The 26,972-nt window shown below is 40.2% G+C and overlaps 1 protein-coding gene and 1 long non-coding RNA gene across 3 annotated transcripts; one reads left to right on the top strand and one right to left on the bottom strand.

Annotated features, from left to right (window-relative positions):
• LOC109840487 (glutamate receptor 2.5-like) lies at positions 13,245–20,642 on the top strand. 2 transcript variants are annotated; one of them, XM_020409160.1, is made up of 6 exons: positions 13,245–13,727; positions 14,905–15,002; positions 15,096–16,244; positions 16,731–17,043; positions 17,945–18,351; positions 19,827–20,642. In XM_020409160.1, the coding sequence occupies exons 1-6, from the start codon at positions 13,466–13,468 to the stop codon at positions 20,412–20,414; spliced, it is 2,817 nt and encodes a 938-aa protein (XP_020264749.1). In that variant the 5' UTR covers positions 13,245–13,465; the 3' UTR covers positions 20,415–20,642. The 2 variants fall into 2 exon arrangements, with proteins under 2 accessions (XP_020264749.1, XP_020264748.1); XM_020409159.1 differs by having other exon boundaries at positions 14,905–16,244.
• Positions 21,528–22,200, bottom strand: LOC109843516. The gene is made up of 2 exons (XR_002247706.1): positions 21,972–22,200; positions 21,528–21,863 (listed from the first exon to the last, which is right to left on the bottom strand). It is a non-coding gene; the product is annotated as an uncharacterized LOC109843516 (long non-coding RNA).

The raw sequence follows: 26,972 nt of genomic DNA, 5'->3' as shown, positions 1-26,972 counted from the left end.
TTTACATGAGCCCATCATCCACAAAACCAAGGTAGAAGGAAAGAGCGATGCAGAGTGGGAGCTGCTAAATCGGAAGGCCGTTGCTATGATTCGTAAGTATATTGATAAAAATATCTTTGAACATGTTTCTACTTATACAAATGCTTATGAATTATGGACAAAGCTTGAGTCCATGATTCAAAAGAAAACGCCTCGTAATAAAGCCCATTTAGTTCGATGGTTGGTGAAGTTAAAGCCCATTTAGTTCGACGGTTGGTGAAGTTGGAGTATAAGGATAGTTAAAGTATGATTGAGTACTTGAATAATTTCAAGGGGCTCGTAAATCAACTAACGAAAATTAACATGAAGATTGATGATGAGTTGCAAGCCCTTCTACTCTTTAGTTCCCTGCCAGAAAGTTGGGACACTCTTGTGGTTACACTTAGTAACGCAGCTCCGAAAGGAAAGCTCATCATGGATACTGTCAGTGATAGCTTTCTCGGTGAAGAAGCAAGGAGAATGGAACGAGGCGAGTCAGTCCATCCTGAGGCAAATGTTATTGAGAACTTGGGTAGGAATGAAGGTCGTGGACGCAGCAAGAGTCGAGATCCGCACCAATCTCGAAGTCGGTCCAAATCACGCTTAAAGATTACATGCTACTAATGTGGAAGGATAGACCATAAGAAAGTAGAGTGTCGATCCTTCAAGAGAGATCAAAAGGCCGGTAATGTTAAGCCAGACCAAATCAACCCAACGAAGAAGCAAGAAGAGAAGAGCACTACTGTCGTGGGCCGGTAATGTTAAGCCAGACCAAATCAACCCAACGAAGAAGCAAGAAGAGAAGAGCACTACTGTCGTGACTGCAAAAGAAGAACTTCTTTATCTAGTTGGAGAAGGTAATATCCTAAACATTTCTTATGATGATAGTTGTTGGATTATCAATTCTGGGGCTTCCTTCCATGTCACTCCCCATGGAAGTTTCTTCTCATCCTACCAAAGTGGCAACTTTGGTACGGTGCAAATGGGAAATCAAGATAGGAGCAAAATTGTCGGGATATGAGACATCATCCTGACAACAAGCACTGGATGCAAGCTTGTCCTAAAAGATGGGAGGCACGTCCCAGCCATACGCCTCAATCTTATCTCTACTGGAAAGCTAGATGATGCTGGTCTAGTGAATTATTTTGACGAAGAAAAATGAAAGCTCACCAAAGGAAGTTTAATCATGGCTCAAGGAAAGAAGGAATGATCATTGTACGTGATGCAAGCTAAACTCTGTAAAGGGGAGGTAAATACCACCACCAGTGATATGGAGATATGGCATAAATGACTCAGGCACATTAGCGAGAAAAGCCTTCACATGCTCGCTCAAAAGAAACTCCTCCCTGACGTAAAAAGTAAATCACTTGACCCATGTGCTGATTGTTTGGCTGGAAAACAACATAGTTGCTTTCCAAAGATCCTCCCCACCCACAAGGAGAAGGAACATTCTAGACCTCATACACACCGACGTGTGTTCGATGTCCGAGAAATCCATTGGTGGGGCATTGCATTTTGTCACCTTCATCGATGACCATTCAAGAAAGGTGTGGTTACACCTGTTAAAATCAAAGGATCAAGTACTTGATATATTCAAGGAGTTCCATGCCCGAGTGGAACGTGAGATAGGACGAAAGATCAAGTGTGTGCGATCAGATAATGGAGGTGAGTATAGAGGTCCTTTTGAAGCCTATTGCAAGAAATATGTGATTAGGCTGAAGAAGACTCCACCCAAGACGCCACAGTTGAATGGACTAGCTGAGAGAATGAACCGAACTATTGAAGAAATAGTTCGATGTGTACTCTCTCATGTCAAGTTGCCCAAATCATTCTGGGGAGAAGCTGTGATGACCGTTGTTGACATAGTCAACCTCACACCATCAGTTCCTTCGGACGGAGACATCCCAGAGAAGGTTTGGTCAGGCAAATGGGCTTCTTACAACCATCTCAAGGTGTTCGGATGTAGGGTATTTGTTCACATCCCCAAAGACGAGTGAGCCAAGCTTGATGCAAAAACTAAGAAATGCATCTATCTTCGCTCTCCTAAGGATGAGTTCGGGTACCGACTTTGGGATCTAATCAACAAGAAGGTCGTCCGAAGCCGAGACGTTGTATTCTTTGAAGATCAAACAATTGAAGATATCCAGAAGTCGGAGAGGCCAAGATTGAGAAGCAGCAAGAGCATAGACCTTACACTGGTCCGACATGAGGATAATGCCACACCTGAAAACAACGATGCTAAAGATCATGAGCCTATCCTAGAGCAAAACAACCAGGAGACTCATGATGAATCAGTTCAGGAAGAACCTCAGTCTAGCTCTCCACTAGCGCCCCAGTGGAGACGATCTTCAAGGGACCAAAGGCCATCTTTCTGATATAGCGCAGAGGAGTTTGCGATGCTCACCGATGAGGGGGAGCCTCAAAGTTATAAGGAGGCCATGGCTGACAGTCATAAAGTGGAGTGGATAAGAGCCACGCAAGAGCATAGGCCAAGATTGAGAAGCAGCAAGAGCATAGACCTTACACTGGTCCGACATGAGGATAATGCCACACCTGAAAACAATGATGCTAAAGATCATGAGCCTATCCTAGAGCAAAACAACCAGGACACTCATGATGAATCAGTTCAGGAAGAACCTCAGTCTAGCTCTCCACTAGCGCCCCAGTGGAGACGATCTTCAAGGGACCAAAGGCCATCTTTCTGATATAGCGCAGAGGAGTTTGCGATGCTCACCGATGAGGGGGAGCCTCAAAGTTATAAGGAGGCCATGGCTGACAGTCATAAAGTGGAGTGGATAAGAGCCACGCAAGAGGAGATGCAATCCTTGTACGAGAATAACACTTATGAACTAGTGGAGCTACCAAAAGGGAGACGAGCCTTGAGGAATAAATGGGCGTATCGAATCAAGACCGAAGACAGTAGCTCAAAACCCCGCTACAAAGCTCGGTTGGTTGTAAAAGGATTCGGTCAAGATAAAGATATTGACTTTGAAGAAATATTCTCTCCAGTGGTAAAGATATCATCCATCCGAGTTGTTCTTGGCCTAGCAGCAGTGCAAGACTTGGAGATCGAGCAGCTCGATGTTAAGACAACATTCCTTCATAGTGATCTAGAGGAAGAGATCTACCAAAGTGCAATGGTACAAGAAGTTCGACTTTTTCATCACAGAACATGATTTCAAAAGGATGGAGAGCGATCATTGTGTCTTCATAAAGAGATATGCAGGTGGCGACTTTCTCATACTTCTACTCTATGTTGATGATATGTTGATTGTTGGAAAAGATCGCATAAAGATAGTTGTTTTGAAGAAAGATCTAAGCAAGAGCTTTGTCATGAAAGATTTGGGATCACCTAGACAAATCCTTGGGATGGGGATCACTCGTGATAGATCAAAGAAGTTGCTATGGCTATTCCAAGAGAGGTACATTGAGAAGGTGCTAGAAAGATTCAACATGCACAAAGCAAAGACGATCAACACACCACTTGCTGGACACTTCAAGATGAGCTCGAAGCAAAGTCCCACAAGTGAGAAGGAAATGGAGGAAATAAAGATGATTCCATATTCATCTGTAGTATACAGTCTCATGTAAGCAATGATATATACAAGACCCGATATCGCCTATGCAGTTTGTGTTGTTAGTCGCTTCTTGACTAATCTGGGGAAGGAACACTGGGCTGCAGTCAAATGGATCCTTCGGTATCTACGAGGTACTTTCAAGAATTGTTTATGCTTTGGAAATGAAAAACATGTGCTAGAGGGATACACAGATGCAGACTTCGTCGGTGACATTAATTCTAGGAAATCAACGTCATGATACCTAACTACTTTTACAGGGGGGCTGTTTCCTAGCAATCGAAGTTACAAAAGTGCGTTGCATTGTCCACTACTGAGGCAGAGTACATCGTAGCTACTGAAGCTTGCAAGGAGATGCTGTGGATGAAGAATTTGTTGCTTGAGCTGGGAGTAGATCAAAACAGGTATGTCTTGAAATGTGACAACCAAAGTGCAATTTACTTAGCAAAGAATTCAACTTTTCATTCCCGCACAAAGCACATTGATACACGGCATCACTGTATCCGAGGAGCTCTCGAAGAAAAGCGCATACATCTTGACAAGGTTCACACAGATGAAACTGGTCAGACATGATGGCCAAGGTAATACCATTCAAGAAGTTTGAAAATTATTGTCAAGGTGCAGGTTTGCTACTACCTTCCAATTAAGTCAGGAGGGGAAGATTTGTTAGGACCCCTCCTTAATTGTGAAGATTCTAGAAAAATCTAGAACTTTCTGGAGAACTCTAGATAAGTGTAGAATTCTCTAGAAACGTGTGGAATCCTCTAGAATATTCTAGAGATGTGTGGAGCCTTCTGGAACATTCTGAAAGAGTATGGAATAGAATGAAGGAGTGTAGAGATTCCTTAGAAATCTCTAGAAAGTAAAGATATGTGTGGAGAATTCTAGAGAGCTAATCTCCACCATTTGATCAAATTAATCCCCACCACTCATTATAAAGGTGGAATAGTATAAATAGGGGTGAAAGCCTTCATTCCTATCCATCCAAGACAAGAAAACAATCCACTTCCTAGAGTAAGAGAAAACCTCTAATATAGAGAGTTAGAGAGCCTCTTTGAGAGAGAAGTGAGATAGCTTGAGAGTCCTAATCCTCAAGCTCGAGTGAGCTACCGAAGTGAGATAGTTTTGTAAAATATAAATTCTTGTAATCCTACTATTTTTTGTGTAGTGGAAGAACCTCCATATTGGACGACTATAAACTCTTGTGCTCCCATTACTATCTTAATTTATAAGTGCCTATTTTAACTTCATGAGGCGGGAAAGATCGAGTTTTCCCAACACATCCCGAGGCTTGTGAATGTTGAATCATGACCCTGAATAATCAAACAAACTTATGACTACAAGAATTCATCCAGAAATGAAGTTTGAACACACTGAAAGGTCAAGTTATCATTATTCTTCCCTATTGCTTGAGCATAATGTTATGCTCTGATATCACTTGTTGTGCACGACGGCTAAACCGATGGGGTGCTGAGAACAAATACCAATGTTAAGAGAGAAAGCAAAACAATCCAAAATAACGACATAAACACAAACAAATAAATTTTACGTGGTTCAACAAGTTGCTTACGTTCACGGGGCAAGAAGGGGATGAGTTTTCACTAATAGAGAAGAATAGTACAAATAGAGATTACAAATCCACAAACTAATTTCTCACACTAAGCTCTCAAGCTCTCAAACAAAACCCTAACCAATAGCTCCAGAAAACTCTTTTTTCTGTGCTCCAAATAACCCTTTTTCAACCTCCCTAAGAAACCCTAAAACGTGGTTGCTATTTATATCAAACAGCAATCCTAAACAGAATAGGAAACCACAATCAGGCCCAAGCTCGATTGGCGGTCGACCGCTGAAATCGTCGCGATCGACAGGACAGAACGACAGAAAACACAAAATCTATTACAAGGTCTGCGGTCGACCGCACTTGACGTCGCGGTCGACCGCACTTGACGCCAAGAAAAACCACCTTGTAGCGTGCACGTTTCCGGTCGACCGCCAGAATAACGAGTGGATTTTGAGAGATATGAAGCTCGTTCCATCATTCCTTGAGATTATACTTTGTTTTGATCTCAAGAAGAGTAGTAATCTCACTTTGTTGAGATTATTTACTTCTGCGATTGTTTTCTTTGTGAAGCAAGAGCATTGATCTTTTATTCCGATCAATCGGATCTGATCCGCGTTGGTTCACGGATAAACCCCGACATAGACAAAGATCCTATGTAAGCAGCGAGTGAAGTGTATCTAGAGAGTTGTATTTTTATTTTTTTATTTATTCGTATAAGAAAAGTCTTATAAAAAGACTAACTCTTTTGAACTTGTTGTAAACGATTGAAGTTGTAATGAGTTTCATGAATAAACCAATTTTCGACGCAAACACGCTGACGACTACAGTGAGAGCTAACAGTCTCACTGTCGAGACTGTCGTGTCGTAACCGAAGATCAAGATCTCGGTTGATTCAGCGGTCGAGTACGAGTTCAATGAAGCCAAGTTCGAGGAATATTTCTCATCGTCTTCATCAAAATCCTCCTCCCTGCAAATGCGGAAAGATATTATCTTTGAAGGAGGCGTACTCACTCATGAAGGCTACAAGTGACTCCTCTCAAATCAAGAAGTTATCCAATCAAAGTACGCCAACTCTGACGAAGAGAGTTCGTCAGAGGCGACGCTAACGCCAAGCTCGTCAAATCGCCAAGGCATTGGAACAAGTCAACGGGGTTCGATATTACGTAAACTTGGAGTCCAAAAGGCGTCAAGCAACCGAATCACTTCAACAGCGTGTGGCTGATAAATCCTCCAAGCCATCGACGGAAGAATGGATTCTTTTCAAAAGGAATCGTTCAACCCGGAAGGAGCGTATCTAAAGGTGTCATGCATGTGCCACACATGCTCGCACCCTTTTGCAAAAGGCACAAGACATGAAGAAGGAAGAGGTGACGAAAAAACCACTAAGACCACGCCAAGTCTGGAGGCCAAAGTCCAAAACGACATAAAAAACAACTCGATCTTAGTCCCAACTATCTGCAGGTTTGACTAAGTGAGGTTGGAGACAATCCTAACTTTTATAGGTTTGATTGCTCAAATTAAAAGTGGACCTCTCGTTCATGGAAGGAATCGAGAGAGGAATCTGGCTTTGGCCCTAACTTTTATAGGTTTGACCTGAAAGCAAAGAGAGTGGAATACGGGTAGTAGTAGAAACTCCGGCTTGTACTAGCCACTCGATGGAGGATTTTTGATGTTAAATAATCAGGACTTAACATGTCAAGCTTTGAAAATTACCATGACTCGACGGATAGAAATTTTGGTGGGCCCACCGTCAATTGATTTGATTAGTGGGGGATTTTGCGAGGAAAGATTGATCTGTTAAAAGGGCGAATCTCGCCTCATCAAAAGAATTCATGAGAATTAGTGAATTCGATAACAATAAAAGGAAACATTCTGACATTCAGAGTTTAAATGTGTATCTCTTATTTATCACTTTTATAGTGATTGGGTTATCCCTAAGAATACCACATGTAATATTCTTCCAGGAACTTCCCGATACATTGGTTATCCTGAATATACTAAGGGTAGTATTTTTTCAGGAATTTGTCGTTTATCGACATCATAAGCCGGTCGCCATCCCTGGTAACAAGGCGATATGCGCCTCTTGAGTAAACTGTCTCTACTACGAATGGTCCTTCCCATTTGGGTTCACCAAAAACTTCAAGATATTCGACCCTAGCTCTTTGGCGAGACTGGTTCAATAAGCAATATCTTATTTCCAATCCCTCTTTGTTGATATCGGGTTATCCTTAAGAATATCCCGTATAATATTCTCCAGGAACTTCCCGTTGGATACAAAGGAAACAATTTATACTCATATACCTTTTGGAGTTTCAGAAAGCAGTTTAACCTCTTATACCGGTCGGAGGATTGAGAAGCAGTTTATACTCTTATACTTGTCGGAGTCTTACCGTTCTTATTTGGCTTATCCTAACGTTATGACGCCGGCTTCAACCAAAGTTTGAATGCTATTCTTTAAAGTAAAGCAAGCCTTGGTGGGATGAAGGATCCTCCTGTGGTACGCGCAGTACTTCGGATCCGCAGTATTGTCAGCTTCCTCCTGATTCGTGATCGGTGGTAATTTGATATTGTTGTTTTCAAGAAGGGTCTCGAAGATGGTTGGAACGTCTTCGTCCTTGAATGAGTATTCTTTTTGGAGCCTCGGATCCGAAGTCTTCTGCTGTCTTCGGGGTTGCTGTTGCGACGTCTGATTAACGTCAATAACTGTTATAGGTGCCTTCCCTTCCTCATGGGAAATGAGACTCGGATTCAGAGGGTTAGCCATCGGTTGGCTTCTTTCGACCTTCCTCCTTCTGAGGAAGCGTTCAGACTCGGATTCAGAGGGTTAGCCATCAGTTGCCTTCTTTCGACCTTCTTCCTTCTGAGGAAGCGTTCGGCCTGCTCTCCGCGCACCTTCAACTCCTTCCAGGTATTGAGCGGCTCTACTCCCATAACGCCCAAGATGTTAATGGATAAGTTGTTATGACAGGTTTGCAAGATGAATTCCTCCGTGACGGGATCCTTGCAGTTCATTGCTTGATTGCGGAAGCGTTTGATGAAGGTATCCACCGACTCTCTGTCTTTTTGTTTCTCATCGAAGAATGTCTTGATCGAAGAAATAAGCGAGGAACATGCTCTCCAGGTCCTCCCAGCTGTTAATGCTTCCGGGCTTGAGACGACGGTACCAATCGAAGGTAGACCCGCGAAGGGTGCCAACGAATGACCGCATCATCAAGGGCTCGTTGCCAGAAATTATTCCCAAATAAGACTTAAAATATATTAAGTGCTGAGTAGGGGAACCATTTTCGTCAAACGGCGTGAAGTTGATCAAGTTGATCTTTACCGGATATGGGATCGAATTCCACTTTCTTGGGTAGGGAGACGGAATACCGGTCCTTTTTATCCCCTGAACGGACATCAGCGCGTTGATTTTGCTCTCGAGATCTTTTATTTTATCGTCCTCGTCTGTATCAGATCTTGGACGATTCCTGAGAGGAATAACGAGGTCACCCCCAACATTGTCATCTTTGGTGGGACCACCCCCAGTATTGTTGTTCTTAGTGGGACCACCCCCAGCGTTCTGGTCAATGGGAGGGTCATCAGCCTTAAGATGTTCATCCGTATCTGAATCACTATCTGTTTGATTAGCATTGTTGCGATGGTTGGATTCACCGAATTGATTGGACATAGCCCGAATTTGTTGGTCATGCTCTTCCCTCATTCGTAGCATAGCCATTTTTATTTCGATCTTGAATGCCTCTTTCTGCTTGGCCAAGGCATCCTCAACCATTTTGGCTACTTCCTCTGTGTTAATCATAAACACTTCACGGGATTGTCCCGGACTGGATACCGTATTATCAGAAGCGATTGCCGAGTTAGCATCCGATGCTTCATCATCCGAGGATAACCCTCTCTGCATCCTCTGATAATCCCTTTGTCTAATAGGTCCTGATCGTAACCGGGATAGACGATGCGATACAAGCGGATCAGAGCTAGAAGGTCGAATCGATTTTCTCTTATCAACCATATTGATGGTAACCTCTGGGGGTTCGTCACCTTGAACGACCGATCATTTCTTACGGAGACGCTTTGGATTGGACTTAGCCTTTCCGTTGGAAATCCTCTCAAATACCGAGACCCTCTGCGGAGCGGTCTTGAGGCAGCTACACGCTGATAATACCATCCTGATAAATTTGGTACACGGACAGTGAGAGTCCGCTTCCCAGGTACTTCTCTTTCGAGATTTATTCGTACCCCCAGCCCGATAGTATAACTCATCGACGTTGCGGTCAGAGCAACCTATCGGTTGTTTACATGAATTCTTAGGTATAACGCATTCTTCTGTCTGACGCGTTTTCATTTGAGTAAACATCACATTGTTGGCGTCTACAGGAGTCACACGCTTGGAATCACACCTTTGTGAGGGTGAAACCTTAACGGGCTCCTGGTTTTCTGCACGCACCGCCAAGCGGGCCGTTGTAGAAATTAATTTGTTAGGAGGTCGCGTACGACCCCCAGTCCGGATGTTTGCTCGAAGCTCCATCAATGGTCTTAAGTTTTCCTTAACGGGGCGCTTTTCCTCGATCCTCGGTAGAGAACCGATGCGATCCTTCAATGGGACTCTAGATTTGGGAAGATTCACGCTGTCATAGGGCTTCACCGGAGGTGCGGGAGCAATAGGAGCGGGATCTGGAGTTGACAAAGGCCGGAGAGCAGCCTCGGATACTTTTGCCTTAGGCGCTGATTTGGCCTTTGACATCCAAACTTGTTTAGATCTTGGTGGCTTTTTTACTACCTTTCCTTTCTGTAACTCCTGTGCATTCCGTACAAGGATCCTCGTCTGCACTAACAGTGTGCGGTGCTTATGGATACGCTCCTCAAGAGTTGAACGAGTTTGTTTGACACGAACCCATTCGTTAGTAGGTGGTTGGGAGGAGGTTCCCAAAGATGGTTGCTGGAACACTTTACGCCTTCTGAGTTTCAGATCCGCATCATAGCAGAGCCCGTCAATAGGCTCCAAAGCCTTGGCAAATTAACGCGTGAGATGTTGACGGCGCCTTTGACGAGCCCTCTTCGTCAGCACTGGTGCACTTTTAACGGGCAACTCCTTGACTTTCGAGAAGTTGTCACGAACATTGGATCTGGTTTCTTTGGAGCCGGAGAGGAATCTTCCACTGCATTCGGGTTCAGATCATCAGCCTTGGTTTTTGGATCTGAAGTCACGTTCTTCGCGGCAGCGGTTTTCCTGCGTTTGCAAGAAGAAGATCTGGAGGAGGAGGAGGAAATATATTCCTCGAATTTCTGCTGGTCGAATTCGTATTCGACCTCTTTGAACACCGGGATCTTGATCGTCGGCTGCGTCACGACAGCCTCGGCAGCGAGGCTGTTGGCTCCCACTGTGGTCGCCAGTTTGTTTGCAGTAAAAGTTGATTTCTTCATTGATGAATCTATTACACGTTTATCGATTACAAATTCAAAATAAAATTAGTCTTTTTATAAGACTTTCTTACACAATGAAAAAAAATAAAAAAATACAACTCTCTTCAAATAAACGCAACGGGTGTTTATCGCCCGCTGCTTGCGTGGGATCTTGGCCTGTGACGTGGATGTTGATATCCGTGGACCACCGTCGATCAGATCTGATTGCTGAAAAATTGGGCAGATCTTCGTTGATTCGCGAAGGAATCAAGAAGCCGTAGCGCTTATCTCGGCAACGGCGAGATAATTGCTCTTCTTAAGATCACCACAACAGGGTAATCTTAAGGAACGAACACGAGAGCTGCAGATCTGACGAGCTCCTCTTCTTTATACCGATGAACTCGATCCAATCTCTCCTCCTCTCTGAAATTCGTGCACCTTCAGTCTTCAGTCCGGCAGGGCTTCGCCAACGCTCGAGAATTCCAGATCTGAAAAAATGAAGGCATTGGGGCTGTATTTATAGGCTCCAGGAAGTCCGGGCGGTTAAAACCGCATAACGGCTAATTTTTAAGGCTGGAGACACCCTTGGGTGTCTCAGCGAGGCCGAGACACCCTTGGCCGAGACACCTTGGGATGTCTCGGTTGGGCCGAGACACCTCGGGGTGTCTCAACTTAGGCTGAGACGCTTTGTTTTGCACACTTGTCTATTTCCGCCGAAACTTCTTCATCCGAACTCGGATTTGAGTGATTCAAAGTGCGTTGGAAAGCCGGCGAGGAGATCTATAAACTCCGATGGTTTAGGCCATTGTGGATTAAACTAGGATACGAGCGGCGTTTCGTCTTTTGTAAGCGACACTGGGCTCCCGATCAGTTCGTATCCTCGTTATTCTGAAACTTCGTTACTTCACGTAGTTCGTCGATTCACTTTAAGCGTTCGTCGACATCAATCAAGCTTCTGTAACTTGGATAGTGACGTTCATCGTCTTCTCTTAGCACCGAGCTGTTCGTGGAGACCTATAGGTAATTTTTGACGCCTACACTTTGCATTTAGCAAGAAATCCAGCTTTTCATTCAAAGACAAAACACATTCGAGTATAGTACCACTTCGTTCATGAGAAGTGGAAGAAGGAATAGTGTATATGCATAAAATTCACACCAAAGATAACTTAAACATATTTTTTGACAAAAACAGTAAATACTGATAAATTTATTTGGTGTCGATTCTCTTGTGGTCTGTCGGAGACGTGAGCAACATAAAGATGATAAGATAGAAAGAATGGTGTGACGATATGATTGATACTCAATCAAATCTTCAAGTGAGAGATTGTTTGCCAAAATTGTTGAAGGAGAAAAAATGAATGGGCCCCACCACTCAGATTATTCACCGAAAGTTAGGCACCGTTTTGAAAAATTATTAAAAATTTATGAATAGTGATTTCTCGGTTGCTATAAATAGGTCTAAGACTCTTTAGGAAAAATCTATCCCAGAAATAACTCTACATATAACAGAGTGAGAGAGAAAAATAGAGAGTTTTTCCTTGTTAAAAGAGATTGTAACTCCAAAATCAACCCCTTACAATAAAAGGAGAGTTCGTTGGGAGGAGAGGGAGAGGGACTAGGAGGGGGAGAGAGGAGTTCGTTGGGTTTTTGGGTTTTGGGAGAAATGCACGGGAACTAGTCCCATGCGGTCGATTTTGCTGAATAAAATTGTAAGGGGTCGATTTTGCTTATTAATATTAAAAAAGAGTCGTTTTTAAAAATTTGTCCAAACATTAATTGATCATAAAAGGGGAAAATTCAATGTATACATTACAAAATTTCACAAGATCTTTGACGGATCAGTACTAGATACCCAATACAGTACAGGAGTTTGAAGACCTGAGAAAATTATAAAAATTCTTGAGACAAAGTAATTCAATATTTATTTTTAAGATCTCACTACCAATTTTCATGATATCTTCTGTATACCAAACAAAACACTTCTGGGAAGTTTCAACTTTCAAATGCTAACCCATTGAAACAAACAATGATTTATGAAAATAGAAACATCCAAGAATATCCAAATTTGTCTACTGTAAATGATTTGGAAGAAAAAAGTCAATCAATGTGCTCCATGATTTCTCCAGTCTATGGTATCCATGTCAACAGGTCATCTCACTATAACATTTGAAAGTAAAGGGAGAACTTGACCTTTTATTTAAGTACAAAGCTCTGACATTAAGCATCCTTCTGTTTTCTCCACTTTATCAATAATTGGGGCTGACAGGTTTCATTATAGCTGATATACCAGGAATTACAGAATATATAACATCTTTCTTGCAGTTACCTCAGAAGACTGCAGGACTTCCTAACATGTTGTAAAATGATAAAGCACTTTGAAATTTTAGTAAAATACATAAACTTGCACGCATGAGGCATACTTGTTCAATGTTCACCTACTAAGTAGCAACCTACTCACCTACTAGTTTCAGTCTATATGGATTTGGAAATGAATTCATGTAGATGATTAGGTAAAAAGAATCTTGCAAAATTGTGCGATTTAAAATTGTCCAAGTTGTGATTCGTGATACAAAAAAAATCAACACCAAGGTTGAATAAACTCCCTCATCATGACCATTGACTTTGAACAAGTCAGTCAATGAAAATACTATGTCATCATCCTGGCATATTCTGAAAATGCAAATTCCTATTATACATATGCCCCTGTTGAGCATACTTTTAGAACAGTTCTGTTGAAATAAACCAGAAGCTTAGTCATAGAAGGTCAAGGGAAGGAGTTCCTTCTGATTGGTATTCTTCAAGTTTAATGAACAAGGCAGCAGCAATAAGAGGTATCCTACTTTTCGCTTTGATCCTCACAAGCAAGGAAAAGATTCCTTATTGGCAGACAATGCAGAAGCTCTGAGAGCTTAAGATGGAGAGATCAGAGCACCATCTCATGTCCAACCTTTTCCTAGTCCTTGTAGCCACAGCAGTATGTATTCATGGTGACAATCAAACAGCTCCCTTCCATGTAGGTGTGCTCCTTGACTTGGACACACTGGTAGGGAAGATGGGCTGGATAAGTATCTTGATGGCAATTGATGACTTCTATGACTTACACAGAAACTATACTACGAGGGTGGTTCTCCATGCCAGGGATACCAACAATGACATCGTGCAAGCTGCAGCCTCAGGTAATTACAGTTTGTGATCAATCATAGTGCAAGAGTTTATTTATTTATTTATTTTCCTCATTGCTTTGTATCCAACTTCCAAGAAAATGTGTTCATGCTCCATCGATCTCCTTGCTACTCAGTTTAACAATTAAACAAATATCCACTTATTGAATGAATTAAAAAATTTGATCCACAGCTAAAAGGGCAAAGAGGTAAGGATATTTGCAGATACATCCCCATGCCAATGGAAACTTCTAAGCATAATGTAGATGGCCTGATTCCATGTATTTGACAAAGTAATATTTGGTCAACACTTGAATAAGATGCGGTTTAACCACCAATTTCCCATATATTCCTGAATCCTCTATGGACCCAATTGATCTGGTATCATATCTGAGTTCAGGTCCATAGGAGTATCTACAGGCCTACATCCTACAACCCCAGACACGTCAACACATAATTCATATGGTTCATACCAATCCAAGGAGATGGAGATAGTTAGTGAAGCATCCAGGAAATATAAAGATCATTTATAAACTTATATATGAATTTCTACAGCCACATTTTCAATTAAGCAATATGGAGATGTACATCAAGGAATTGTTGCAAAATATCAACCATGGCAATCCATAGAACTATTTAAAATATAAAAGATACATGAACATTCAGAAGTGACCTGCATGTTCCTAAGAAGTGTTCAAGAAGAACTGCGTATATTACATGCCAGACAAGGACGCATGTTCATGACAGTGTTTGTGCTGCATAGAAACTATGGTTCATGTTAAGGTCCAAGTCGAAATTCAACTATAAATTAGGAACTTTCATTTGGAATGGTAAATGGAGATATTTAAAAATATACCTAGCTATATCGTAGGAATGCAGACAAGGCAAAGCGAAGGCAATAAAGACTACAAAGACAATGGACGAATACAAATTCATACAGTTGATATAAATGATAGCCTAAACGGATGTACAGAACATCCACATAATTATGCAAAATTGCTAATTACAGACATACTATTACTAACTATATTCTATAGGAATATTGTTAAAATAACTAACGTAAAATATCAATTATCTAGTCATAATATTTATAACCAATATTGTATCCATGAATTATGGCAGCATAAACTGTTATCATGGCTCCCAGTCTCCTTTGTAAAGTTTGATTTCTTGGTACATTCTTGACATGCAGCTATCGACTTGTTGGAGAACTCAAAAGTGAAAGCCATTATAGGTCCCCAGAAATCATCACAGGCCATCTTCCTATCTGAGCTTGCTGACAAGTCTCAGGTCCCCCTCCTCTCCTTCTCAGCAACAAGCCCCTCCCTCTCGTACATACATACGCCTTACCTGATATGCACAATGCTTAATGACTCCTCCCAGGTGAATGGGCCTCTTTCGTCCATCATTGAGGCCTTCGGGTGGAAGGAAGTGGTCCCTATTTATGAAGACACCGAATATGGGAGGGGAATTCTGCCTTACCTTATTGACACATTTCAAGGGATGGGCACGTCTATAGCATACCGCAGTCTGATCTCTCTTTTGCTCACCGACGATCAGATCATGAAAGAGCTCTACAAATTGATGACAATGGAGGCACGAGTATTTATCGTGCACATGACACCCCCAATAGGGGCTCGTTTCTTCGCAAAGGCAGAAGAGGTTGGAATGATGAGCAAAGGGTATGCATGGATAATGACCAGCGGGCTCTCAAATATTGTGGACTCACTTGATCAATCAGTCATCCAATCAATGCAAGGTTCTCTGGGTATGAAGCTATATGTTCCAAAATCAAAGGAAATTAATGAATTTTCTGCCCGGTGGAAGAGAAGATTCCAACAGGAGAACCCACTGGATCAACCTGCTGTGCCAAGCATCTTCGAATTCCGTGCATATGATACGGCTTGGGCATTAGCAATTGCAGCAGAGAAGGTTGGAGTTGAAAAGACTCACCTTCAAAAGTCACTGAGTAATAGTAGCTCCACGAGCCTGGACACATTAAGTTCGTCGACAAATGGTCCAAAACTTCTTGAAGCAATCTTGAATTGCAGATTTGGAGGACTCAGTGGCCAATTCCATCTCTTAGGCAGGGAATTACAATCTTCTACATTCAAAATAATCAATATCGTTGGGAAAGGAGAGAGACAACTTGGATTCTGGACCCCAAAATACGGGATATCAAGAAAGCTGAACCCAAGTATAAAGGAGACTTACTCAACTGCAATCGACAATCTGAATCCCATAATCTGGCCGGGGGAGACCAGTATAGTGCCAAAGGGTTGGCAAACTCCAGTTAGTGGGAAGAAGCTAAGGATCGGTGTTCCTATAAAAGATGATTTCCAGGAATTCGTGAAGGTGGAAAAGGATCCTATCACCAATGCAATAACAGTGACTGGATTCAGCATAGATGTCTTTGAGGCTGTAGTACAATCTTTGCCTTATGCCATCTCTTATGATTATATTCCATTTGCAGATGTACAAGGGAAGAGTGCTGGAAGTTATGATGATCTTGTGTACCAAGTTCATCTACAGGTGAATAAATGAAGGAATGAAAAAGTTTTATCCCCTATCTACTATATGTTTTAACTTGCATATAAAAAAGTCGAAATGTTTTATTGGCTTAGTCAATTCTTAGGAAAGTACCGACAAACCTTGAAGACGATCATATTCATAGATACCAATTTATCGTACATCTCTAGATCAGTTAGATATTTTTGACAATAGAAAATGAATTGTCTTAAACATCCTCAACATTTCTCATCTTTAATTTTTCATTTTACGATCCTTGACACATAAGCTATTAGAATAGTATCTTTCAAATCTCTTAAAGCAGTTGCAGAATATTCCATCAATTTTAATCATGTTTTAAGGTATTTTGATAGTTTTAAAGATTTATTGCCTAGGTTTTGGAGAAGCATGTCTCATAATTTATGACATAAAGTGATATTTCCTTCCCATTTTCTTGGATTAGTTGATGACACATATTGAGTTTGTACTAAACAAGTTATGGTTTCGCAGAATTATGATGCTGTGGTAGGTGATGTGGCCATCATCGCGAACAGATCTATGTATGTGGATTTCACACTACCCTACACTGAGACAGGAGTAGCAATGCTTGTCCCGGTCAAAGAAAATATAAACAAGTGCTCTTGGATATTTTTGAAGCCATTGACTTGGGACCTTTGGTTGGCTAGCTTCGCCTTCTTTCTTTTCACAGGGTTTGTTGTATGGGTGATGGAACATCGAATCAACAATGAATTCAGGGGTCCATTTTCTCAACAGATTGGAACTGTTCTGTATTTCGCCTTCTCAATGCTTGTCTTTGCCCACAGTTGAGTAGAAATATGCTTTATTAATGAATTTACAGTAAGATACAAATTAATTTCACAAGAATATAAAGTGTCACTTGAGTTCTTTTGCCAAAACAATACAACAAACTAATAAGAGGAACAGCTACTATACATATTAGTTACTGCTTGTTTTAGTTGCCAATAACATTTAGTAGCAATATATGGACAAACAATAAACTGAAAAAACTTAATGTTGTTATTATATCATCTTCACTTTCATGCAACTGGTTTATCTCCCAAGAAAACATTACGTAGAAAAAACTTTATGTGGCATTAGCTCTTGTCCATAAATTATGTATTCATAGCTCACTATTTTTCCTTATTGCTATAAGTTACTACCACCGTAAATGCAGCAGCAAGAAAGCCTTTATACTTGGGATTCAGATTGTTGATTGTTGATTGCAGTTGATTAAATCTCCTTTATCTCCCAAGTATTTCATATTTAAAAATATGCATACAGTGAAAATACTTATCCACATCAAACAACAATGCTAGTTAATAACAAATTCTAGTATTTGATTTATATTTAGAATTTCTATGTTTTGAAGCTTAAACAGCAGATTCAAACCTTAGCTCAATCCAATTTAAAACAATCTAAAATCAGGGGGGAAACTGCTTGGGTTTAAGCTATAGCCAACAATCAACTAAGTGCAGATCCAAAGGAGAGCAGCATAAGAAGTCCACATAATACCAGAAGAGAGTTTGTGATATAGAACCTCGCAAACAAGTAGTAACAAAGTATGACTTATTCAATTGGGATATCAATTACAGATTAGATTTCACTTTATTCATTTGAGGAGAGCGACAGTATGTTGATGGCATAAAAAGGTACGAACTCTGACTTCTTGTCAAATTCTAACCAATCTACAATCATGCTTGCAGGGGAAAAGATCAAGAATGTTTTGTCAAGGCTAGTAGTGATCATATGGTTATTTGCAGTGCTTATACTGACATCAAGTTATACTGCTAACTTAAGCTCAATGCTGACAGTTGAACAACAGCAGCCAATAGTAAGTGATGTGAACCAACTCAAAATGAGTGGAGACTATATTGGATACCAAAAGGGAACCTTTGAGGAAGGATTGCTTAAGCAACACCAATTTGACGAGAGGAAAATGAGGTCTTATAATAATCCTGATGAATACGCTGAGGCACTCTCTAAAGGAAGCAAAAACGGAGGGGTTGCTGCAATTTTCCATGGAATCCCATATATCAAGCTGTTCCTTGCAAAACATTGTACCGGCTACACAATGGTTGGGCCAGTTTACAAGGCAGGAGGAATGGGATTTGTAAGTTTCATTCTCCATCTTTCTTCATGACTAAGGCATGATTAATATTTCACAAAGAAAAACATCCTTTATCTTCAAACCGATGGCATGCTTAATTTTTCACAAAGCTTAAAACAATAACACACTGATAAATTTCTTATAGTTCAGTCATTCACTTGCTAGAACTTAGGACATTTATAAAAATATGATTATTTCTGGGCACTTCCTATATAACAATAAGATACTTATTATTCATAGTTTCTGTAGAGTAATAAAAAATTATGACAGCAGATATCTTTGTTTTCTTCTTCTTCTTATTATTATTATTTTGCTACCAAAACTAACTGACCCATGACAGGGGAGTTTCTATTCTGTGTAAACTTCCTATATATGTGACGTGTCCCTGACCCCTCCCCTAAATGTTATTACCTTCATTCATTTTCAATAAAGGAGAATGCTCTCGAGATATAAACTTTCTAAGGTTACAGAAAGCGGTAGGCGGCCCAGGGACTGGGTCTGGAGCCTAGAACTGATGCGCCTAGGCAAGGCCTATGCAGTTTTCCTACATATTTACCTGTTAGTCACAATAATTGATATAAATGCCACTATCATAGAAAGCGCTAGGTACCGATAGGGGCCGGATAGGTGCCTAGTGCCTAGGCGCTTAGGTAGATTTCTTTCTTTTGTTTAAGTGGTGGTGGTGGAGGTTTTCTAAAAGTCGGAGGGGGTGGAGGTTTAAGTGGAGAAGGTGTTTATAGTTAGTGGAGGAGTTTGGAGGAGGTGTTTATAGTTAGTGGAGGAGTTTGGAGGAGGTTGGAGGACATGAAGGCTACAGGAGGAAATTACAATTTCATGCCCAGGACCTAAGCAGTGTAGTCCGTGTAAGCAGTCCATGCTCCCCTAGGAGCTCCCAAGACATAGGCGGACGGCCTAGGGGGGCTAGGCATCTGCATTTAAAACATTGAAAGTTTCTCAAATTTAAAATGTTTCCCTCTCAATATCATCACTATCACCATCATCATCCTCACCACCACCAACATTATCATCTAAGCCTTTTCCTATCAAACTGCAGTTAGCTACAAGAAAGAAGGCTTTTATGGAAGCTTTGAGTACTGGTGGTTGACCTGACACCAGCCCTTTGAATATGCTAAATTCTTTGCCAAGAAAATTATGGAAAGCTAGTGGCTTTGTCATAAAATCCTGGAAGCCTGCTAGGTGCCAACTTTACTAGTCATACATATTAACTTGGTGCACTAGGTGAGAAGATGGTATATTGGTATATTTTTTTTTTTCATAGGATACTTATATCAAATAAGAAATAAAGTAAACCACAACATGCATAAGCTTTTCTTTAAGAATGAAGTTCATAAGCACATGTAACTCATGGCACACTCTAGACAAGTTTCAATGCCATGCAAGGTAAGGCTCTAGCTTTGCCAACTTTCATTTCTTACAAAATATATGTGCAAATTAGTAAACATCTCTTAATCCCACAGGTATTTCCTAAAGGATCTCCTCTACTCCCTGACATCTCAAGAGGGATCCTAAATGTCACAGAGGGAGATATCATGGTTGAAATTGAGAAAAAGTGGTTTGGCGAGCAAGTGTGTCTAAATGAAGGAAACACTGTCAGCTCTAATAACCTCACGTTTCATAGCTTCTCAGGAGTATTTCTTATCACTGGGACAGCTTCAGCCAGTATCCTCTTTATATTCTTGACACAGTTTTTCTACAAGAACTGGAACGAACTGAAAATAGTTGGTCAGAACAAGTCTATTTGGCAGACACTGAATGCATCTTTCAAATTCTACAACAAGAAAGACGCAAGTTTTTATATATTCAATACAGACAAAATTGTAGATGAGGACAGCACAGTCAGAGTAAATGGCAAGCAAGGTTCCAGCATTACATTCTCAGAAAGCGTTGATAACATAGATGACACATCAAGCTTTTCCTACTCGCCAGATGTAAACTCTTCCTTCCAAAGAAGAAATACCCCCTACAGAATTGGTAATTTCACCAACACAAGAACAGTCAGTGGAGGCGATCGCCTAGGTAATGTAGAGACCAGTCCACATTTGTAACCTCACAAATAGCTAAGTTTTTATATTACTCATCTCAAACACCTCAGCTACTAATTCTTCTCTTAAATGAAAGTCTAAAAAATAGTTTTAAGTATTGTAACTGTTGACATGCACGTGAATATTCATGAACTGTAACTATGATAGCAACTGTTGGATTGCTATGGTTGGATATTTCTATGTCAGTCTAACTGGTTGTCGTCTTAGCTTCTCTTATGTATATCAAATTGATTTAACACTTCCCTCCCTAGCTAAAATTTACAAAAAAGTTTCAAGCTATCTTAGTTTCTTTCAGTTTCAAATTTCAGTATGGACTTTCTTTGAAGTACTTATATCCTTGAAGTCTTTCGTAAGTGATAAGATTAGTCTGCCAAGCTTATACAAAAGGGAGTCACTTTATTTTCTTGATCATCAATTTCTTCAATTAAATTTATTATCTTTTTTATTTAAAGAAAAAGAATCCAGGAAATTTGTTAAGATTTCTAAGTTAATTATGAATTTTACATTCTAAATCACAATGACAATAATCAAACAAGCTGTACAAGCAATGCTCACTCATCCCATGGGTTGTGAGCATTAAGAATTGAATAGGTTGATCAAACATCGAAATCCTAAACATTCATAATGGTGTGGAAGATGACATGGTAAACATCTGGGCCCATAAATCTGGAGACATAGTTGGTTTAGGAAGTTGCATTGACAATTACTTGGACATAAGTTTAGGGAACAGAAGGGAACTTCTCTTGCACAATAGAAGCTCGTCAAACACAGAGAACCAAAATAAATCTCTTCCATTTTTCATATGGTTCCACCACTCCCTTTGGCATCGACTACTTATTTGAGAATTTGATTTGCAAACCATATTCTCGACCTGCGCATTATGGTGTCCGTAATTTGAAAGCCACGTACTAATTGAACAGCTCAAATTTAGGTCTTCCCGTCTATCACACATACTATATATGTGACAATGCACGTTGATAATACTTGAGAGCACAAGTTTAGTGCTTAATTTCAAGACAGAACTCCACATAATTATCAGGTGAAATATTGCTAAAAAATATCGATCCGTGTGTAAATACAAAAATATATTTATGCATACCAACACAAAAATTGCAATTACAGCAACAAACAAAGCCCATTCAGATAACAGACGATTTCATTACAAATATCCTATGGAACCCTCTATAGATGAAAATAGATATCTCAATAACCTATCAATAATTGGGTAATGACTATCAACCCTTAAAAAACGTTGGATTATTATCCATAAACACAACCAGCAAACTGAACAAAGCTTTAGTTTATGAAATCAAAACAGAAGATTCTAACCCTTGATAGCTATCAACATAATACTTTCATAATTTTGAGGCAATCCAGTTTGTCTTCAAGTAGCATGTGGTCGACTAATTTCTGATAAACTCCTGAAACCGTTTTTTTATCGCGAAAGAGACCCTAAAACGAAGAACAAAGGTAAATGTGAGCACAATCACATACCATTATATAAATTAATCTTTTTAATGATTATGGATAACAAAGAAGCTACATATAGAAAATACTCACCAAGAGAGGGCAATTTTAATTTGGGCATCACAAAAATTGGATCGCAACAGAATTTGTGGGGGCACGGCTGGATTTCTAATCTGACTCCCATCAAGCAGGGAGCTTCAATTGAAAGAAAAATATGGCCAAATTGAAGCAAAAACGCAAACCCTAAAAAGATAATTAAGAGGGGTTAGTCGCTTTTAGAACCTAAAATTGGAACTGGATAATACATGCCATAAATTTTTAAGTTGTTAGACATAGAATTAGGGAGTGAGATATATTTTTTAGTGGTAGTCAAGTAGAATTTTTTTAGAACTAGAACCGCGATATTTTTTTTATGTGTTAGTTAAGTAGAAGTTTTCTAAAACTAGAATTGGGATAATTTGTCATAATTATCCTACTAATTATGCTACCTATATATATGTAGCCATCAGTTCATCTCTGTCAAATTATGCTACAGATTGATAAAGAATCAATTGAGAAAAAAGTGGAACTGCGACCTTTTGGAGAACATCACTTCTCCTCGGATCACATGTATTTCTGATCTCTCTCTCTCTCTCTTTTATTAGAACTTAAAAAGCCGATACTTCTTTAATTATTAGATCAAAAAATTGATTTCTTCTTTAATTAGGACATGATACGCAACCTTTTATGATTAGGGTTTATATGAAATTAGGGTTTATGTTACCGTGACTGTTAAATATTTGAATACATGCTATCGTAACTTTTGTGCATAGGAAAATGGGTGATGAATGATGTGTTTTCTGTGATTTTACATTATTTTAGGAATTTTAAAAATGAATATTTAATGCATGTAATTAGTTTGTTAGTATACGTTTAACCTATCCTAATTAAGTGGCTCTTATTATTTATACATTATATGTTCTTATTATTTATACATTATATGTTCATGCATGACGTTATATGATGAATTTTGGATTGTGATAATTATTTTAATTACAGTCTTTAAATATTTTTTATACTTATCTTTATAGCAGGCTGTTTATTTGGTATACTATGCTCATGCTATATGATGCACTCTACTGTAGGAATGCCAAAATGATTACTACTACCTTATGCAATAAGTTTTTCACTTTTTTGGCTAATACATACTATTTGTGCATGCTCTGTGATTATCATATGTTAGTAAATTATAAATTCTTATATGTAATTATGGTTGAACTCTTGCTAGTGAATTTTGAACATGAACTCTGTTTTAAGTGGTCCCAATGTTATGTATCTTTTTTATGCACTTTGATAATGCTAATATATACTCTACTCCATGTCATTGATTCCTACTCTCATTTGATGTCAAGCTGGGCATTCTGCTCACTAAGCCTTTAGATTTTTTCTAACAAGTTTGTCAAACTCTGGTATTGCTCATGCTCCATTTATGCAACTTGGCAGTAATTGTGATCCATGACTATTGATTTGTTATCATTTCATATCACAGTTATTTAGTCATGTATATTTAGGCTGATTAGCTAATTATATGTAAAGTAAATAATTGACTAATAATATTACTAATGCATGTGTATTTTCATTTTATTATTATTATTATTATTATTATTATTATTATTATTATTATTATTATATACATGTATGTTCTTTTTATATCAGATGCATGTATATTTTAATCCAATTCCATATTTGAGATTTTGAAAAGGTTATTTTTGAATTTTCTATAGGATGGACATAAGATCACAGAGTCAGGATCAAGAAGAAATATGTCAATGTCTAGGAAGTGAGGGACAACAAAGAGCAAGGATGGATTATAGACATGGACGAAAACAGAGGTTAAGGAATTGCTTAGACTATTAGTGAAGGAAGTTAAGAACGGGAATAAGCAAGCAAATGGTAGTTTTAAAAAGCATGTGATTATGAGGAATGTGATACCCCCTCTAGTTGAAAATTTTAGAAAAGATTTTAGATATAAATTTTTGATAATCAGGACTTCGATGATAATCTTTTGATTTGCATAATCGGATTAGTTGATGAGGTTGCATATATGATCACAAAGATATCAGGACTTCTATCATAGAAGTTCATAGCAAATACGTTTAGTTTCCGATGTCCTCGACGTGGTATTACAGATCTTAATCTCACATACTTACAGTCCAAGATGGATAATCATCAACAAGATTTTCATAGAATTTACCGCATGTACCCAGATTGCTTATAGTATTTCAGGCTCATCTATAAAAGAAACGAGACTAAAATACTTTGGAGGGGGTATCTGTAGGCGTCAAAAATTACCTATAGGTCCCCGTACATGGCTTGAGACAGAGAGAAGATGATGAACATCGCTATCCGAGTCACAAAAGCTTATTTAACATCGACAAGCGCATGAAGTGAGTCGATGAACTATGTGAAGCAACGGAACTGCAGAACAACGAGGAAACGAACTGATCGGGAGCTTCACGTTACTTACAAAAGACGAAATGCCTTCCATGTCCCATCCACTCCATAGATGATTCAATCATGGGAGCTTGTAGATCTTTTCGATGGCTTTCCGATGCATCTTGAATCGCATGATTCCGAGTTCGGACGACGAAGATACGACGAAAACGGACGGAACGCGCAGGACTACGTCCCGGGCCTCGACGAGACACCCATAGGTGTCATGGCCAACCCGAGACACCCAAAGTTGTCTCGGCTTGGACAAGACACTCAAAGGTGTCTCAGCCAAGCTGAGACACCCAGAGGTGTCTCAGATTGGCCGAGACACCCATTGGTGTCTCGGCCAAGTCGAGACACCCAAAGGTGTCTCGGACCTTGTAGCGTAATTTTGGTCATGATTCGATTCGAATATGAAGAAACTAAAAACATAAAAGTTGTAAATATCCTTGTTAGAATTCCAATTTATCTTGGATCAGGTCATTTGGAGATCATATGAGAAAGATAAAGCCAAAATACCAAAGATAGTACAAACTGCCTCAGAATTCCGAGCCAGTGTTGGTGTCTCGGATAAGAATGACAATTTTGGCCATGATCTGATTCGAATCTAAAGAAACTCAAAACATGAAAGTTGTAGATATCTTTGTCATATTTATTATACATCTAGAATTAGATAATTTAGAGGTCATATGAGAAAGTTAAGACCAAAATACCCGAGACACTCACTGGTGTCTCGGCCAGGCCGAGACACCCACGAGTGTCTCGATCAAGCCAAGACACCTACGGGTGTCCGCAACCCCCCAGAATGCTATTTTTGACTGTTTTGAGCCGTTTTTTAACATTAACCACCTGGATTTGTTCCAACTGATCTGAATCTATCCAAGAACGTGGTTAAGTGGTTACAACTAAGGATAAGAGGGAATTGGACATTCTTATCCGAAAACAGGGGTCCCTAAGCCTATAAATATAGCCCCAGGGTCTTTCATTTTTTTAGGAGATCTGGAATTCTCGAGCGTTGGCGAAGCCCTGCCGAATTGAGGACTGAAGAGCCAAGAATTTCAGAGAGGATGAGAGATCTGATCGAGTTCATCAGTATAAAGAAGAGGAACTCGTCAGATCTATACTTTTCGGTTCCTTCCTTAAGATCGCCCCGTTGCGGTGATCTCGAGAAGAGTGGTTATCTCGCCGTTGCCGAGATAACTGCTTTGGTTTCTTGATTCCTTCGCGAATCAACGAAGCTTCGGATCTGATCTGATCGTTTGGTGGTCTATGGATATCAACATCCCCGTCACAGGCCAAGATCCCACGCAAGCAGCGGACGATAAACACCTGTTGCGTTTGTTTGAAGAGAGTTGTATTTTTCTTATTTTCATTGTGTAAGAAAGTCTTATAAAAAGACTAATTTTACTTTGAATCTGTAATTGATAAACGTGTAATGGATTCGGCAATGAAGATATCAACTTTTACCGCAAACACGCGGGTGACCACAGTGGGAGCCTACAGCCTTGCTGCCGAGGCTGTCGTGCCACAGCCGACGATCAAGATCCCGGTGTTCGAAGAGGTCGAATACGAATTCGACCAGCAAAAATTTGAGGAATATATTTCCTCCTCCTCCTCCAGATCTTCTTCTTGCAAACGTAGGAAAACCACTGCCGCGAAGAACGTGCCTTCAGATCCGAAGACCAGGGCTAATGATCTGAACCCGAATGCAATGGAAGACCCCTCTCCGGCCTCCAAAGAAACCAGATCCAATGTTCGTGACAACTCCTCGAAAGTCAAAGAGTTAACCGTTGAAAGTGCACCAGTGCTGACGAAGAGGGCTCGTCAAAGGCACCGTCAACATCTCGCGCGCCAATTTGCCAAGGCTTTGAAGCCTATTGATGGGATCTGCTATAATGCAGATTTGAAACTCAGAAGGCGCCAAGTGTTCCAACAGCAAGCTTCGGGAACCTCCTCCCAACAACCTACTAACGAATGAGTTCGTGTCAAATGGAACCGTTCCACTCTTGAGGAGCGCATTCAGAAGCGTCACGCGCTTCTTACGCATGCCCAGATCCTGGTGCAAAAAGCACAAGAAATGCAAAAGGAAGAGGCAGTTAAGAGATTTTCGAGATCAAAACAATTTTGGATGCCAAAGGCTAAATCAACGCCTAAGGCAAAAGCAGGCAACGTTGCTCCCCAGCCTTCGTCAACTTCGGATCTCGCTCCTTCTGCTCCCATGCCTCCGGTAGAACCCTACAGCGGTATGGACCTCTCTAAATTTAGAATTCCGTTGAAGGGTCGCCTGGATCCTTTACACAAAGATCAAGGAAAAGCTCTTGTTAAGGAATGCTTAGGACCGTTGAAGGAACCCCGAGCAACCATCCAGACTGGGGGTCGTACGCGACATCCTAACAAGTTGATTCCTGTAATTACCCGCATGGAGATGCCTGCACAAAACCAGGAGCCCGTTAAAATTTCATCCTCACACGGGTGTGATTCCAAACGTGTGACTCCTGCTAAAGCCAATAAAGTGCTACATATTTAGAAGAAGACGCGTTGAACAGATGACAATGTTCCATCTGAGGAATCAAACCAACAGCTGATATGTTGCTCTGACTGTAATGTCGATGAGTTGTACTA

Source organism: Asparagus officinalis, chromosome 5, assembly GCF_001876935.1.
Source record: "Asparagus officinalis chromosome 5, Aspof.V1, whole genome shotgun sequence".
NCBI classification, from domain to species: Eukaryota; Viridiplantae; Streptophyta; class Magnoliopsida; order Asparagales; family Asparagaceae; genus Asparagus; species Asparagus officinalis.
Note: the sequence above shows the minus strand (reverse complement) of the source record. Positions and strands in the feature narration are given on the sequence as shown.

Coding starts and splice junctions, on each gene's coding strand:
- LOC109840487 (XM_020409159.1), top strand. CDS start 13,466: ATGGAGAGATCAGAGCACCATCTCATGTCCAACCTTTTCCTAGTCCTT. Junction 13,728..14,904: donor CGTGCAAGCTGCAGCCTCAG/GTAATTACAGTT, acceptor CTTGACATGCAG/CTATCGACTTGTTGGAGAAC. Junction 16,245..16,730: donor TGTACCAAGTTCATCTACAG/GTGAATAAATGA, acceptor ATGGTTTCGCAG/AATTATGATGCTGTGGTAGG.